This window comes from Rhinatrema bivittatum, chromosome 6 (assembly GCF_901001135.1).
Source record: "Rhinatrema bivittatum chromosome 6, aRhiBiv1.1, whole genome shotgun sequence".
Taxonomy (NCBI): domain Eukaryota; kingdom Metazoa; phylum Chordata; class Amphibia; order Gymnophiona; family Rhinatrematidae; genus Rhinatrema; species Rhinatrema bivittatum.
In genome coordinates this window covers 295,789,810-295,806,982 of record NC_042620.1, presented here as the reverse complement: position 1 = coordinate 295,806,982, position 17,173 = coordinate 295,789,810, and the positions used below count along the sequence as shown (strand labels likewise).

The 17,173-nt window shown below is 51.6% G+C and overlaps 1 protein-coding gene across 4 annotated transcripts in view; it reads left to right on the top strand.

Annotated features, from left to right (window-relative positions):
• Window positions 1-17,173, top strand: part of CSTF2 (cleavage stimulation factor subunit 2) — a 101,416-nt gene that overhangs the window by 33,305 nt on the left and 50,938 nt on the right. For all 4 annotated transcript variants that reach the window (XM_029607394.1, XM_029607392.1, XM_029607391.1 and 1 more), the window contains exons 4-6: window positions 11,269-11,405; window positions 12,790-12,909; window positions 13,010-13,129. In XM_029607394.1, the coding sequence (XP_029463254.1) occupies window positions 11,269-11,405; window positions 12,790-12,909; window positions 13,010-13,129 (377 nt within the window). The remainder of the gene's footprint in view (window positions 1-11,268; window positions 11,406-12,789; window positions 12,910-13,009; window positions 13,130-17,173) is intronic.

Sequence of the window (17,173 nt, the reverse complement as noted above, 5' to 3'; positions counted from 1 at the left end):
ACATGCTAACTTTATGGCATGCCCCCTAGTCCTATTATCTGAAAGAGTAAATAACTGATTCACATCTACCCGTTCTAGACCTCTCATGATTTTAAACACCTCTATCATATCCCCCTCAGCTGTCTCTTCTCCAAGCTAAAAATTCCTAACCTCTTTAGTCTTTCCTCATAGGGGAGCTGTTCCATTCCCCTTATCATTTTGGTCGCCCTTCTCTTTACCTTCTCCATCACAATTATATCTTTTTTGAGATACGGCGACCAGAATTGTACACAGTATTCAAGGTGGGGTCTCACCATGGAGCGATACAGAGGCATTATGATATTTTCCGTTTTATTCACCATTCCCTTTCTAATAATTCCCAACATTCTGTTTGCTTTTTTGACTGCCGCAGCACATTGAACCGACAATTTCAATGTGTTATCCACTATGACGCTTAGATCTCTTTCTTGGGTGGTAGTACCTAATATGGAACCCAACATTGTGTAATTATAGCATGGGTTATTTTTCTCTGTATGCATCACCTTGCACTTATCCACATTCAATTTCATCTGCCATTTCGATACCCAATTTTCCAGTCTCACAAGGTCTTCCTGCAATTTATCACAATCTGCTTGTGATTTAACTTCTCTGAACAATTTTGTATCCTCTGCAAATTTGATTACCTCACTCGTCGTATTTCTTTCCAGATCATTTATAAATATATTGAAAAGTAAGGATCCCAATACTGATCCCTGAGGCACTCCACTGTCCACTCCCTTCCACTGAGAAAATTGTCCATTTAATCCTACTCTCTTTTTTCCTGTCTTTTAGCCAGTTTGTAATCTCCGCCTCCATCTGCTGGTAGAGATGCAAAACCCAGCTGTCTGGATTGATCTAGGGTATGAAAAGGAACCTGCATCGCAGGACCCCCCTTCAACAGGAATAGCTGTCCATTTATTCCCTAAATGGACTAGCACATTTCCCTTTGGGCATGAAAACCTGCTCTCTCCAAGGGCCAAGGGGGAGAACTTGGCTAGTAAGTGACCTCCCTTTAAAAGGAGGTTCAGTCCAGAACAATCATATTCGTCCGAGACTTAATTGGATCTTCTGTTGAAATGGCAAGTTCCGCTTTCTATTCTCTGCACTAATCACAGTACACAGTGACCAAGAAATCAAGAACTGTCTGATGTTCTATCCCACTCCTGGAATTCTAACAGAACTTGTCAGAGATGCTTCTGAATTTTTTTTTCCCAGGGTTTGCTCTGGGGTCTAGCCGGGTCCTGCTCAATCCTGCTCCTCTTCTAATTTTTTTTTTTTTTTTTTTTTAACTCCATTATTCCCAGCCGTTGATGCCAAGGCAGAAGGAAGAAAACCTGGAGCAGACTCATGACCGAACTCTAATCCATTAAGAAGGTCAGCTAATGGAATCTTATAAAACTTTTAGAAACCAATGTCCAGAATACAGAAAAGGAATTCAAGAAAAGGGAGCAGATCCTGGCCCTTTATGCCCAGTTATTGCATACAAATATGACAGTCTCACTTACCTGCAATCACAAAATGGACATCGTGGCACCAGTGGTTATAGGCCCTTCAGCGAGAGCAAATTAAAAAATGGACCTGCTGAGCAGAACACCCCTTAAAAGTTGAAAATGTCATCTCCTTTCAACCCCCGCTGTACCGTCCACCTCTGCAAAGCTTTGGTGAGTTTGCAGGGTAAGGCTTCTTGGTCCCACATTCACTGCAGAACACAGGCTTTTTTCATTCGCTTTGCAGAAGGTGACATGCTGCCTTTCACCTGCTACTGCAGCAGAAAGAAGGGCAAACAAATATGGGTAACCACCCCCAAAAAGCTCCCTAGTGATCCTGCCCTGAGAAAAAAGAAGCTGCAGCTTGCTTTTTTTTTTTTTAACTTTATCAACGTGCTGGTACAAACCAAGGTCTCAACCCAGCCTTTTTTCTTAACAGTTGAGGAGTATCAATACAGTAAAGACTGAACTTAGAGCAACAAGAACAGCACTCAGATCGGGGAGGGGATGGGGGGGGGGGCAGGTGTTAGGGTGCTTGGAAAAGGTTTTCCTATAAAGCGATCATTGCTACAATGTAGAAATTACTTACCTGATAATTTCATTTTCCTTAGTGTAGACAGATGGACTCAGGACCAATGGGTGTAGTGTGTCCTTATAGCAGTTGGAAATGGAGTCAGATTTCAATCTGACGTCAGCACTACATATACCCAGCACGAGGCTCTGTTCTACAGTTTTCTCCTCGAAAAGCAATTATGGATATGTGTGTGTGTGGATAATTTTTGATTAACTTGCTTATCTTGATTAACTTGATACTTGATTACTCGGATTGGTTGATGAGGTTTCTTTATTTTTTTTTTTTAATTTAAAATTTTTATTATTATTGAAATTTTGCAACAGTACATCAATACATGTATATAAGCTGTACAATATACATACAGTGCAATAACCTTGGTTGATGTGGTTTCTAGCTGGAGACCGCCAGGGCACTCAACCGAGAAGCGCCGACATCTGGTAATATGGGTGTCTGAACTAAAGATAAGGGTTGGCTTACCCGTGCTTGTGTTGCTCTCGGGGGGAGGTTCCCCCGACAATTCTTGATTACGAGGCAGCCACGGGCGGGGTGCTGAGTCCATCTGTCTATACTAAGGAAAATGAAATTATCATGTAAGTAATTTCTACATTTCCTATCATAGCCAGATGGACTCAGACCTGTGGGATGTACAAAAGCTACTCCCGAACTGGGTGGGAGGCTGCCCATGGCCCATTTAGTACTGCCCTTGCGAATGCTGTGTCCTCCTTGGCCTGAACATCCAGGCGAAAGAATCTCGAGAAGGTGTGGATGGAGGACCACGTTGCCGCCCGACAGATCTCTGCGGGTGACAGATAGGGATCTTGCTGCTTCAAGAGCTAGGATTGTCAGACTTAGCAGGCAAAGTTGTTGTGGAAAGAGTACACAGATTGGGGATCAAGAAACCGGAGGCTCTGAAGCCAAGTGTGAAAGTAGCAAGATTCCTAAATTTCTGTCACAAAACAGACATATTGCAGGCTTACAGGCCAGCTTGCATTATGAAGGCCACAAAATAATGATTTTTCAAGGTTATTCTGCAGCAGTGTCCACTAAGCGTCGAGAATTCTTTCCCATATGTGCCGACCTTTTCAATAGAAAAGTCAAATTCACTCTCCAGTATTCTGCCAGGCTCAGGCTGGAATATAAAGGGACCTGGCGAAGCTTTGAGTCAGTGGAAGCGGCTAAACAGTTTATTACAGAAAATGTGGACACCCACTGATTTCATCATGGACACATCATAGACGCCTCCTGAAAAGATTGATCTCTGTATTTCCATGTTTCCCAATTTTATCAATTAGTATATGGTTGGTTATCTGGTTTACTAATTAATGCACTCACTTTACCTACTAGCGGGGGAGTCGGACAGGTACCTTAGGTGGACTCCAACCTCCTTTCTATGGAGGAGTTTAGTGGTTCTATTGGGTATGAGGGGGGGAAGTAGGGTGAGGGTGGGGGAAACGCTCAGCGCTGAGGTTGGTTTGGATAGGTACATTGCTGTTGCTGGGGCGAATATTACATTGCATGTCAGGGGTAAACACACTGGAAGGGGCACTACATTGGCTTATAAGGTATCACTCCTAGGCTGGGAGGGGTGTACCTCTTTTTTTTATTGCGGGAAAGCTACCCATCTATTATTAATCTTTCCTCTTAACAGGATGCTGGGCTTGATGGACCCTTGGTCTGACCCAGTATGGCCTGTTCTTATAAAAACATTTCAAGTACTGCTGTATAAATGAGTGCCGCCTGCCGTCCCTCAGTATGTCTGTCTCCAACAGATGGTAGACGGGCAAATCTGCAGTTTGGAGTTTGACAAAAAAAAAAAAGAAATAGGGAACAAACAGAAAAGTGAGGAAAAAAGTGTTGCATGAGGATTTGTGGAAGCTCCCTGAGGTCTTAGATTCCTTCATGGGCCATCCCTCAGGTCGAGTAGGGCGAGCAGGGGGTTGGTGATCCCTGAATTGGCTCGACCCTCATCTTTTGGAGGTGGGTGACAGCCAGAGGTCCTGGTTTTCTCACCCTCTCGGATGTTTTCTCTATCCCAGTTGGCAGCCAGAAGCAGGAAAGTATTTGTTTAATTTCTTCTCTGCTTTTGGGGGCACTACCGATTTAAAAAAAAAAAAAAAAAAGTGCAGAGCTGTGCGAGCAGCTGAGTCCTTTGAGAGGGTCGGGGTAAGAGAGGGAGCCCGCAGCTCCACAGTAGTACTTTGGGACTGCTTGTTGGTGGAGGGGGCCATTTGTTGGTGTTGTCAGAAAGCGACTGGAATAAGAAAATTATTACTTACCTGCTAATTTTCGTTCCTGTAGTACCATGGATCAGTCCAGACCGTGGGTTATGTCCCCAATCCAGCAGATGGAGTCAGCCCAAAACTTCGAGGGGGCGTCACCATAAGTACTACTACCCCCTCTGCAGGAGTTCAGTATCGAGAATATCAAAGCCCGAGTAATCAGAAACCCCCTGAATTGGATCAAGTTAAAACAAGACGGCAATAATGAGCCGCTGAATTTAAAACAGAGAAACTGTACCATCCCACCAACGGATGGGAGGTCACAACTCGTGTCGATCCCCAAGGGAAGAACAATCACAAATAGTGAAACGGGGAACACGTGAGAAAACATAGTAAGAGAAGACAAGAAGACACTACTGTATAACAGCTGAGACAAGTCAGACCCCAAGACAGCCGAGCAGGAGTAGAACCCAAAAGCGGTGGGCGTCTGGACTGATCCATGGTACTACAGGAACGAAAATTAGCAGGTAAGTAATAATTTTCTTTTCCCTGTACGTACCTGGATCAGTCCAGACCGTGGGATGTACCCAAGCTTCCCTAACCCGGGTGGGATTCTGCGAGGCCTGCTCGTAGAACCTGTTCGCCAAAGTGTCCATGGACAGACGAGGCGAGGTGTAGTCTGTAGTGTCTCGAGAACGTGTGTAACGATTTCCAGGTGGCCGCTCTACAGATTTCCTGCGAAGACACCGATCGGCTCTCCGCCCAGGAGGCCGCCTGAGAGCGTGTAGAATGCGCCACAATACCGGGTGGAGGAGTCCGCCCCGTCCCGATGTAGGAGGCGGCAATGCCGGCCTTCAGCCATCTGGCAATCGTAGTCTTCGAGGCCTGGGATCCCTTCCGGGGACCAGACCAAAGGACGAAGAGATGGTCAGAAGTCCGAAAGTCATTCGTGGCCTCCAGGTAGATCCGCAGAGTGCGCTTGACGTCGAGGAGACGAAGAGTCCGTGGCTCAGACGAGGAGAAGGAGGGCAATTCCACCGTCTGATTCACATGGAAGGCGGACACCACCTTCGGGAGGAAGGAGGGCACAGTCCGAAGTGAAACGCCCGAATCGGTGAACCGTAGATAAGGCTCTCGACAGGACAGAGCCTGCAGCTCCGAAATACGCCGAGCGGAACATATGGCCACCAGGAACACCGTCTTGAGAGTGAGGTCCTTGATCGTCGCACTCCTCAGTGGTTCGAACGGAGGTCCTGACAGGGAACGTAGGACCAAATTGAGGCTCCAAGAGGGACAAGGATCCCGCAATGGAGGCCGCAAGTGCTTGACGCCCTTGAGAAAACGGAGGATGTCCGGATGGTGTAACAAAGATCCCCCTCCCCGCAGGAGGGAGCCAAGGGCGGCCACTTGAACCCTAAGGGAGTTGTAAGCGAGCCCCTTTTCCACTCCCGCCTGTAGGAACTGGAGGATCTGCGGGACAGACGCCTCCGTGGGTCTTGTGTTCCGGTCGGTACACCACAGTTCGAACACCTTCCAGACCCGCACGTAGGCCACCGACGTCGAAGTCTTCCGAGACCGCAGCAGAGTTGACACTACCTACCACCGCCTCTGGGTACCCTCGTCGGCGGAGGCGGCGCCTCTCAAAAGCCAGGCCGCAAGACAGAAGAGTTCTGCCTGGTCGAAAAATACCGGTCCCTGGTGTAGGAGGCGGGGAAGATGTCCCAGCCGGATGGGTCCATCGATTACCAGGTGGAGGAGATCCGCAAACCAAGGTCGTCTTGGCCACTCTGGTGCGACGAAGATCACCGTCCCCGGATGAACTTCTATTCGTCGGAGTACTCTTCCCACCAGCGGCCACGGTGGGAACGCATATAGGAGCAGATCGGCCGGCCACGGGAGCGCGAGAGCATCTACGCCCTCCGCTCCCCTTTCTCTCCGGCGACTGAAGAAGCGAGGCGCCTTGGTGTTCTGTGCGGATGCCATGAGATCCAGGTGGGGGGAGCCCCACCGCCGGACGAGTAGTTGCATGGCCGTGTCGGAGAGCGACCACTCTCCGGGGTCCAGGAGCTGGCGACTGAGGAAGTCGGCCTGGACGTTGTCCACGCCCGCGATGTGTGAGGCCGCGAGGCGGCGCAGATTCCGTTCCGCCCACTGCATCAGCATCGCTGCCTCCAGCGCGACCTGCGGACTGCGAGTGCCGCCCTGACGGTTGATGTAAGCCACCGTGGTCGCGTTGTCCGATAAGATTCTGACTTCCTGATTCCGAAGGAGTGGCAGGAAATGGAGGAGCGCCAATCTGACCGCTCTGGTCTCCAGGCGATTGATGGACCACTTCGATTCCTCCGCGGACCACGTCCCCTGTGTGGCGCTTCGGTCGCAGACGGCTCCCCAGCCGACGAGACTGGCGTCGGTGGTCACCACCACCCAATTTGGTAGGTCGAGGGACACGCCGCGAGCCAGATTCCCCGGTACCATCCACCAGTTCAGGCTGTTCCTGGCGAACTGGGGCAGCGGAAGAATCACCTGGTAGTCCTGCGAGAGCGGTTTCCAACGGGACAGAAGAGCTCTTTGTAGAGGACGGAGGTGCGCAAAAGCCCAAGGAACCATGTCGATGGTGGAGCCCATCACCCCCAGGAGCTGAAGATAGTCCCAGGAGGTGGGAGCTGGTAATGCAGAGAATCGCTGTATATGTTCCCGTAGGGCGTGCGCCTTGTCCTGCCGTAGGAAAACCGCTCCCAGTCGGGTGTCGAAGGTCGCCCCCAAGAAATCCAAGCGCTGCGAGGGCACGAGGGAACTCTTGGAGAAGTTCACCACCCATCCTAGGGACTGCAGAAACTCTATCACCCTGGCCACCGCCGCCTGTCCATGTCGAAAGGACTTCGCTCGAATGAGCCAATCGTCCAGATAAGGATGAACTAGAATCCCCTCCTTCCGGAGGGCAGCCGCCACCACTATCATGATCTTGGTAAAGGTGCGCGGGGCCGTTGCCAATCCGAACGGAAGAGCCACAAACTGGAAATGCTGATCCAGGATCTTGAACCGTAGTAGGCAATGATGCTCCTGGCGAATGGGAATGTGAAGGTAGGCCTCCGTCAGGTCCAAGGAGGCCAGAAACTCCCCTCGATGAACCGCCGCGATCACCGAACGTAGCGTTTCCATGCGGAACCGGGCCACCCGAAGGGATCTGTTGACTTCCTTCAGGTCCAGGATGGGGCGGAAGGAACCGTCTTTCTTCGGTACGACGAAGTAGATGGAATAATGGCCCGAGCCCACCTCTCCGGAGGGTACGGGCGTAATGGCACCTATCTCCCACAATCTGTCCAGGGTCAGCTGCACCGCCCGTCGCTTGATGGCCGACCCGCAGGGAGAAAAGATGAACCGTCCCTTCGGAGGGCGGGCAAATTCCAACGCGTAGCCGTGTCCTATGGTGTCCAGAACCCACTGATCCGAGGTGATCCGTGCCCACTCCTCGTAAAAGAATGCCAGCCGTCCCCCGATCTTGGGAACGGCGGAGTGGGCGAGCTGAACATCATTGAGAGGATTTGGGCAAGGGCTGTCCCGCCGTGGGCGCGGCCCGCGCTGGGCGGCGCCCGCGAAAGGAACGGGACCATGGCTGAGCCCTGGAGGGAGGGGGCCGGGAGACCGCCGGCCTGTAACTCCTGTAGCGTCTTTGCGCCCTCGCTCTGGTCCGGGAGGACGGGAACGACCTGGTAGAGCGATATCTGTCTTCCGGCAGGCGATGGACCGCGTTTTCTCCCAGCGACTTGATGATCTGGTCCAGCTCCTCTCCGAACAGGAACTTACCCCTGAAGGGCAGGGAACCCAGGCTCGACTTGGAGGACGTGTCCGCTGCCCAGTTGCGGAGCCAGAGGAGTCGGCGCGCCGCCACTACCGAGGCCATGGAGCGTGCAAGGATCCTGAATAGATCGTAGGAGGCATCGGCCCCGTATGCCACTGCGGCTTCGAGCCGATCCGCCTGGGCGGCCTCCCCGGGAGGCAGCACCTGGGAAGTGAGCAGTAGCTGTACCCAGAGAAGGCTGGCTCGCTGGGCAAGAGAGCTACACATCGCTGCCCGCAGTCCCACTGCGGAGACCTCGAAGACCCGCTTGAGGAATACTTCCAACTTGCGATCCTGCATATCCCGCAGCGCCGCTCCACCCGTCACCGGAATGGTCGTCCTTTTCGTGACCGCCGTCACCGCGGAGTCCACCCTGGGTACCTTGATGAGATCCAGAAAATCTTCCGGCAGCGGGTACAGCCTCTCCATGGCTCTGCTGCCCTTTAGCGCAGCTTCCGGGGCATCCCATTCCCGAGTGAGAAGTTGCAGGAACGACTCGTGGATGGGAAAAGTCCGCGCCCGCGGACGAAGAGCCGCCAGGACCGGGTCCCCCTTCTTCGAAGAAGTGACGACCGAGGGCGCGACTGGAGCTGGCGGGTCCGGCGGGGGATCGAGGTCCAACCCCTGAATGATTTGTGGGATTAGGTCATCCAGCTCTTCCCGCTGGAATAGTCGCAGCGTGCGTGGATCCTCTCCCTCCGAGGTCGACTCCCCTTGTCCCGAACCGGCAGGGTCCGATCCTGGGGAGACTGGGTCCGAGCCAGCCCCCCCCGAGCCCACAGGAAGCCGGACGTTTGTGGGGAGCTGTGGGGCCCCCACGCCCCCCGGAGGGGGGGGGGGCCGAGGAGAGGGACGAAGGGCGCGGTAGTTTGGGGGGCGGAGGCCCCGTGGGAGCTGCCAGCTCCTGCAGGTATGCTGTGTGCATCAAACGAATAAACTCTGGGGAGAACCCCGGCCTACTCGGGGGAATCTCCGTGGGGGAAAAACCCGGGGGGCCCTGCTCCTGTGAGTCCAGCTCCGGATCTTCCTCCGGAAGCAGGTTCGGGGGAGAATCCCCTGGAGCCTCCCCATCCCCCAGCGCTGTCCAATCTTCCTCGCGTCGCAGCGCGTGCAAAATGGCCGCCGTTCCCGCCAAGAATGGGGGAGGGGCCGGCCCACGGCGCCCGGGCAAAGCTGACAATGGAAACCGAGTGCGGGGCCCGGACGTGCCTTCCCCCCCTGGGAGGCACCTGGCACAGATGCCCTCCCTGGAGATGCGCGAGCCGGGCTCGCCGCAGGCCGAGCAACGCGACGGCCGCGGCATATCCGGCGTTCAGAGGAACCACCCCCGGCTACTAAAGTCCCTCGGTGAGTCTCAGGGCGGGGGGGGGGGGGGGGGGGGGGCCGCGAGACGGTGCGCCGCTGCGGGGGGGCCCGGACGGCCTGCACAACCCGCGGAGAAAACAAGCGGCGCCGCGGGGGGGGCCTGTCCTGGCCTCGCAACCCGCTGAAGACGAGCACCCTGCTCCCTGCAGCCCATGAGGAGCGCACAAGATGGCCGCGGGAGCGAGGAAAATTGCTGGTAGGCCGGTCACACCGGCAGTCGTAATTCAGCCCGCTGAAAATAAAAACTACAGCCCAGCAAAGCAAGAAAAACAACTTACCCCGGCAAGAACACAGGCCGTGCTGAGAAAACAAAGGAGACAGAGAGCCAGCACAAGGAAGGAGCCCCGCCTCCCCAATTAATCAATTAGTTAGCTTTTTTTTTTTTTTTTTTTAATAAAGCACAACTTGATCCAAGACAAGACAGAGACAGAGAAGAAAAATTCCAACTAAGGGAAAAAAGAGAATAGGTTACAGGAAATCGGGAGCAAGCCCAGATTCCCCTACTCGCATCTGCTGGAGTCAGAAGATACTGAACTCCTGCAGAGGGGGTAGTAGTACTTATGGTGACGCCCCCTCGAAGTTTTGGGCTGACTCCATCTGCTGGATTGGGGACATAACCCACGGTCTGGACTGATCCAGGTACGTACAGGGAACGCGACACACCTTTTTTTTTTAGTGGGCCGACTGCAACTAGCCGTGCAGTAATGCTGCCTCCCGTGGTGTGTGGGAAAGTGTGCAGGGCTTGTGGTTCGTGCCGATCGTGCCTAAATACAGCCGCATTGTGTGTGGCTTGTGTCTCCAGAGGTCAGGGAACCTCCATGGAGGCGGCAGGTAGCAAACTGTATACCCGCTCAGCAGGACCTGTTCCAGAGGCCTTTGGGGGGGGGGGCTGGAGGGGACAACAGCTATACCTTCTCGTGGTACAAGGCAAGCAGTGCCTAGGAAGCCCAGGGACCCCCTGCCAACTCTGTTTCCGGTGTGTCAGAAGCCTGTAGAGGACTGAGAAGGGGGCAGGAGAGCCACGTAAGGAGGCTGTTGATAAGGAGTCTAGTGAGTGAATATTTTTCTGCACATTTCGTCCTGCCGCTCCATAAGGCCTATCTGGCAAAACGGGGAGTAGGACATAATTTGTCCATCCAGAAGTCTCTGTGCCCGGCAAAGAAGCTAGATCTGTGCATATTAGACCAGGGGGTCTGTGTTGTCTCTTGGGGCTGGGATGTCCATTGATGCAGATGGGTCCTTGGAAGATTCAGAGGGTGCAGGCGATCTTCAGGGAAGATTTGGGAGATGGCCCTAGAGAGGATCTGATAGATGATCTGGTGGCTGATTTTGCTGATGCACCAGTGGGTGCTGTGCCTGCTGCAGATAAGGATGCAGAGTAGCAAACATTGCCAGTTTGCTACTGATCCAATCATGTCTTGTACAATTAACCCTCAAATGCCAGCTGGAATAAAAATCCCATTACCCTTTTCTAGAAGGTTTTTATATATCTTTCAGAACAAAAGGATATATAAAATTCTGGTAATGAATTCAATAGCACTTGATCAGAGTCAGTTAATACATTTCAATATCTGTGCTTACTTCAGAACTAATAGTGGGAAAAGATTACAGCCTAGCAAAGCATACAGGATAACAGCAAGGAGTTTGCACAGGGCTAGAGAAAGTAGAGTGAAAGTTTGAGAGAGCTGATGCTAGCAACTTAAGATTCCTGTGATATGTGGAAGGGCTGAGAATGTTGTGTTGGCTTGACTCCTCTTTCCTTGGCAGATTTGGGCACAGGTGCTCCCATTATTGAGTCTCCATATGGTGATCCTGTGTCCCCTGAGGATGCCCCGGAATCTATCAGCCGGGCCGTGGCTAGCCTACCCCCTGAGCAGATGTTTGAACTGATGAAGCAAATGAAGGTGAGCAAGAAAGGAATTCAAAATAATAGTAATTTAGATTTGTTAGTCCTTCCATCCAAGCAAGATAATATATGTTAAACAAAATTGCAGCTCTCAATAGAAGTCTGTTAGAATATCCAAGGTCCCAAGGACCAACCTTGTAGAAAATCTTGCAGCTCTAGATTAAAAAAAGAAACCCAGCCTGCACACACTTTCATTGTATGTGTATAAAATGGAAAATCTAAAACCACTTAGAGCAAAAATACAGAATTTCTGTATTTAGCAGAGTGGTCAAAGCAGTGAAGACACTAATCAAGTCAACAACATGTTTTACTTCTGATGGGTTTTTTTTCCAAGCTATTCATTTTTGTAGCCATGTAGTGTAATAGGGAGCAGTGCTGTTATACTGTTTATTCCTGCTACACACTGTAGCGCACATCTCCACTAGCACCGTGGCCTATTGTACTGCAAGGCTGCAAGCGTGAATCCCAGCGCTAGTGTGCACCTTCACCAGTACTGCACCATACTACACTGCAAAGATTTAGGTGGTAATCATGCCATAATTTAGTCAGCACTGCAGGGCTACAGGTAAAAGGCCATATACTAATACACAACCTCACCAATGCTCCAACCTATTGCACTATAACCCAGCACTAGTATACATCCTCCTCAGAATTGCATGCTCAAGTCATAGACCTGATTTCTCAAGGGTTTTCCTAGAGAGACAAACTTAGAGAAATCAATTGATATTCTTGATCGATAAGCAAAGGATTAGTTGGGGGTAATCTTTTGAGTTAGCCCAATTCCCCGCCTCCACTCCCCCCCCCCCCCAACTACCTGGCTAAATTTTGTCCAGGTAGACAAACTAAGCCAATTAAAAGAAGAAGCAATGGGAGAGTTCCAGAGGCAGGTCTAAACTTTAGCCACTAAGCATCGATATTCAGCATTAACTGGCTAAATTTACCCACATACGTTTATCCGAATATATTCCACTGAATATCCAGGTAGAGTTGCTCAGATAACTGTCCGACTCAATATTATCCTCTAGGAATGCAGGTAGCTGCATGCTCCTAAGATGCAGTTTAGATTCATTCTATCACTAATTAATGTCAACATTTAGATTTTATTGTTTTAGAACTATTGCATCTGTAATTTGTATATTTTAATTTATTTTTGTACCACACTTAGAGATTTTTATTTTAGGTGTGCTCTAAATAAACCTGTAACTCACTGTGTGACCTTGAGCAAGTCACTGTCTCCCTGTGTCTTTGTGCCCCTAAATGCAATTGGTAATAGCAACAGTTGTCCTCCTTTCATCTCCTGGGGACGCAGTCAGACCATCCAGGTCTGTGGTGGTGTTTCTCTTACACTGACGGAAGGGCTGTGTTTTGTTTTTTTTTCTCAGCTATGTGTGCAGAACAGTCCTCAGGAGGCACGGAATATGCTGCTCCAGAACCCTCAGTTGGCATATGCGCTGCTGCAGGCCCAAGTGGTAATGAGGATCGTTGATCCAGAAATAGCTGTGGTAGGTGTTCCCCTTCCCTTCTCTCTGGTAGTGGAGTCAAGTGGCTCCTCGAATATCTGCATTCCAATTGTAAACTGATAATTTCCTCATTTTTCCTCAGAAAATTCTGCATCGCCCAGCTTGTGTCCCATCTCTAGCTGGTGCAAACCAGCAGCAGCCAGTCCCACCAAATCCACCTCTCAGCCAGCCAAATCCTTCAGTAGCCCATCCACAGTCAATGGTGAGAGTCATATTTAAAGCCCATCTCTGTCTGTTGCATATCAGAGTAGGTGCAGTGATCTGGACTTGTGTGAGAACTGCTGATGAATGTATTATCTTCGCTTTGCTTGGAAAAATTAGATCTTCATTACATGCTGTTATGTGAAGGTGCAATCATTGTATTTACTCTTCAGGATGTAATGTGTGGTGTGAGGTATCGGTACAGGTGTTTTCAGTTCACTTTCCTAGGTGTAGCCAGATGGACTCAGGACCAATGGGTTATATGCTCCCCTGCTAGAAGATGGAGATGGAGTCAGGTTTCAAAGCTGACGTCACCTTAGATATACCCCTGCAGTGACCTCAGCCCTTCAGTATCTCTCCATCTCCTACGGTAGTCTATGTGGAAGTGCTTTGCCTTTGGGATTGCAGTACTCCTTAGAAGAGGAAATTTTACCTTTAAATTAGAGAAAGATTGAGCCCCACTCCTGTGATGATACCTAAAGATCCCCCTGCCTCCTCCCCAGTCGAGAATTCCTGAGGCGATTTCCGAGATCTCTCAGATGTGTGTCTTGGCTGGTAGCCAGTTCCCGGCGTGGACTTTGTTGCTGAAGCAGCTAAAAGGCAGCGGGTGCAGGAAGCCGAGAGCAGCAGCAATGGCCAAAGCCCTCTCCCCCAGCAGCTGGAGACCGTGTCTGTACTCAGCCAGTAAGCGCTGAACCCAGGTAAGTAAAGAGAGAAGAGGATTCTTCCCGATTCAGAGATGTGGAAGGGCTTTGGTAAGTCTTTCCTCTGGTCTCCTTGCTTGGCAAGCCATATTGACGACATTCTCAATCCCATTGGGGAAAGGGGCTTCTGAGTGGGTTGAGTGGCCCCCTGATGGGCTAGGCCCCGCTTCAGGCTCGGTGGGCACACCACGTAGTAGGCTGCGGTGGCACCATCTTGCGCACGGTTTTGTGGGCCTCCATTGCCCTCCATAGAGCGTCAGTACGCACGGTGCGCGTAATGTCACACATAAGTGCACTTCAGCTTACTCGCATTAGTACAGGCTCTGTGCACACTTGTTTCAAGGGCTAGCTGGCTGAGTACACAGTTACTATTTGTAATGGTTCCAGAAGCAAAGAAGCATAAGTGACACTCTCTTTGTGCTGCCTGCCATATTATGGCTACACAGTTTGATTGTGATTCTTACCTATGTCAGCACTTTGAGGAGGCCCAGAGAAAGTTGGACTCCCAGAATTCTTCTAAGCTCGGCTCTTCCCATTTAGATGAGTCAGCCACGATCTTATCCGGTAGTGCCCTGGATCTGAGTAATCCCGGGGCTGGATCTACCACGGGAAAGGGAAATTCAACTGCACCTACCCCATTTCCCCCTGTGCCAGGCATGGAACTGGCGGGCTTTTTTTGGGTGGAATTTTTTCGATGCCTTCATACAGGCGCAATCTGTCTCTCCTGCCCCTGTCTGGACCGAACTCCAGCCAGGAAGGCCTCGCTCTCCCAGCCCTATCAGCAGACCTCGAGACATGCCTCGTCTCACCAAGGGTATCCCTGACAGGAACCCAGACACCTCGGATGATGAAGGGGATACAGATTCATTGGAGGATGGGGAAATCTCTCCAGGCTTGGATCCATATCGGACTGTGTTACTTTTTTTCATAGAAAATTGCCGGCCCTGATTTCCCAGACCCTGAAGAAGCTGGGAGTTCCTGGCGCAGACCCTATGATGGAACCAAAGAAGAATCCCATTTTGGTGTCTTTACGGAAGGCCTCTTGCTATTTTCCGATGCTGGAAGCCATCCAGGAGTTGATTGACCTGGAACGGGACACCCTGGAAGCTAATTTTAAAGGTGCCTGAGCATTGGAAGCTCTGTACCCACTGGATCCAGTGGTCAGAGAACGCCTGCGTTTCCCCATAGTGGATGCCCTGGTCTGCACCGTTTTGAAGTGAACAACTATCCCAGTCGAGGGAGGAGCGGCCTTAAAGGATGCACATGATAGGTGGTTGGAAGCCATTCTTAAACAAGCCTTTGATGAGACAGCAGTGACACTACAAATTGCTTCTTGTTGTGCCCTGGTGGCTCGCTCGTGCCTGCTTCTCTCAAGAGGCAGATAACTTAGGGACGCATTCTAGAGAGGCTATGGAGCCCACTGCTGCCTTTTTAGCAGATGCGAGCTCTGACCTAGTCCGTACCTCGGCCAGAGGAGTGGCCTCGGTGGTGGTGGCCAGAAGACAGCTGTGGCTGCGAAATTGGTCAGCGGACACGACCTCTAAGGCAAACCTCACAAAGATGCCCTTTAAAGGATCCCTCCTATTCGGGAGTGAATTGGAAAAGCTGGCCATTGAGTGGGGTGAATCTCCAGTGCCTTAGCTACTGGAAGGTAAGAGAAAGAGGTTGCAGCGTCCCTCGCCTATGAGGGGTCGGGCCAGGGGCTCCCAGTGCTTTTGGCCCTATAGGAACTCGACGTTTCAGAGGTCCTCGGGAAAGTCTCAGTCCGACTGAAAGGCAGCAGGTGCATAACCGAGCACGGCGTTGAAGGTTAAGCCCTCTCCCCCCGCAGCTGGAGACCGTCCATGCACGCGGCCGGTAAGTGCCGAGACCAGGTAAGCAGGAAACTTTAACTTAAGGGCTCCGGGCTCGGAGTGCCGTACCGACTCCGTTTTTCATCCAGCGAGGTAAAGGGTAAAGGGGAGCACCAATCTGAATCCAGACACGTGGAAACCCTCAGTGGCGCCATCTTCCCTCCTTGGCCGTCAGTACGTGCGGGGCAGGCCGGACGGTCAATGCGCCCAACTTGCACGTTGCTAACATAGCCACATGCACAACTGAGTGCACAGCAGCTTGCATAAGTATAAATGCGCATAACAGTGTGCATATCGAGGCACATTACCTGTGCGTCTATACACAGAGGCAATGGCACCGGCTGCAAAGAAGCTCAGAAGGCACTCCCTTTGCACAGCCTGCCACATCAAAGCCGCACAGCCTGAACTGGAGCCCTGTCTTGTGTCGTCATTGCGAAGAAGCCCAGGGGGGACCAAAGCCTGATCCTTCACAGTCGGAGGATGGGTCGTGAACTACTCCATACGACAGCACCCCAGACCTATGCAACTCCGAAATGGCGTCTTCTCTACAAGAGGGCATTTCAGTGGCCCCCTACTCCAAATCCCCTTGGGGCTAATATGGACCCAGGGGTCTTCTCCTGGTTGGAATTTTTCCAGGGATTGCAAGGCTTCGTTCAGGCACAGTCAGCCCCGGCTGCGGCCCGGGTGGAACCCCAGCCGGGAGCACCTGACCCTCCCAGCCCTGCTCGAGTGCCTCGAGACATGCCTCGCCTCACCAAGAATTTCCCTGACAGGGACCCAGATACCTCAGATGATGGTGGCTCACTGGAGGAAGGGGAAATCCCTCCAGGCCTGGAACCATACAGAACCATGCTTCGCTTCTTCCACAGGGATGAATTGCCAGCCCTTGTTTCCCAGACTCTGAAGACTCTGGGGATTCCAGCCACGGACCCTATGGCGGCACCGAAGAAGAACCCCATCTTGGTGTCCCTTCGTAAGGCCTCATGCTATTTCCCAATGATGGAAGCCATCCATGAACTGATTGACCTGGAGTGGGATGCCTCGGAGGCAAACTTTAAAGGAGGTCGGGCCTTGGAAGCCTTGTCCCTCTGGAACCAGCGGCCAAGGAACGCCTGCGTTTCCCGAAAGTGGACGTCATAGAGTGTGCAGTCTCAAAGCAAACAACCATTCCCATTGAGGGAGGGGCAGCATTGAAGGATACTCAAGATAGACTATTAGAATCCATTCTTAAGCAAGCCTTCGACGCAACAGCAATGACACTCCAGATCACTTCCTGCTGCATGCTGGTGGCACGCTCCTGCTTGCTTCTCTCGAGGGAGGCAGATAATTCCGGAACGTATGCCGGAGAAGTGATTGAACCTGCCGCAGCCTTCCTGACGGACACAAGCTCAGACCTAGTGTGTACCTCAGCAAGAGGAATAGCCTCGGTAGTGGCGGCCAGAAGGCAGTTATGGTTGCGGAACTGGTCTGCAGATGCAACTTCTAAGG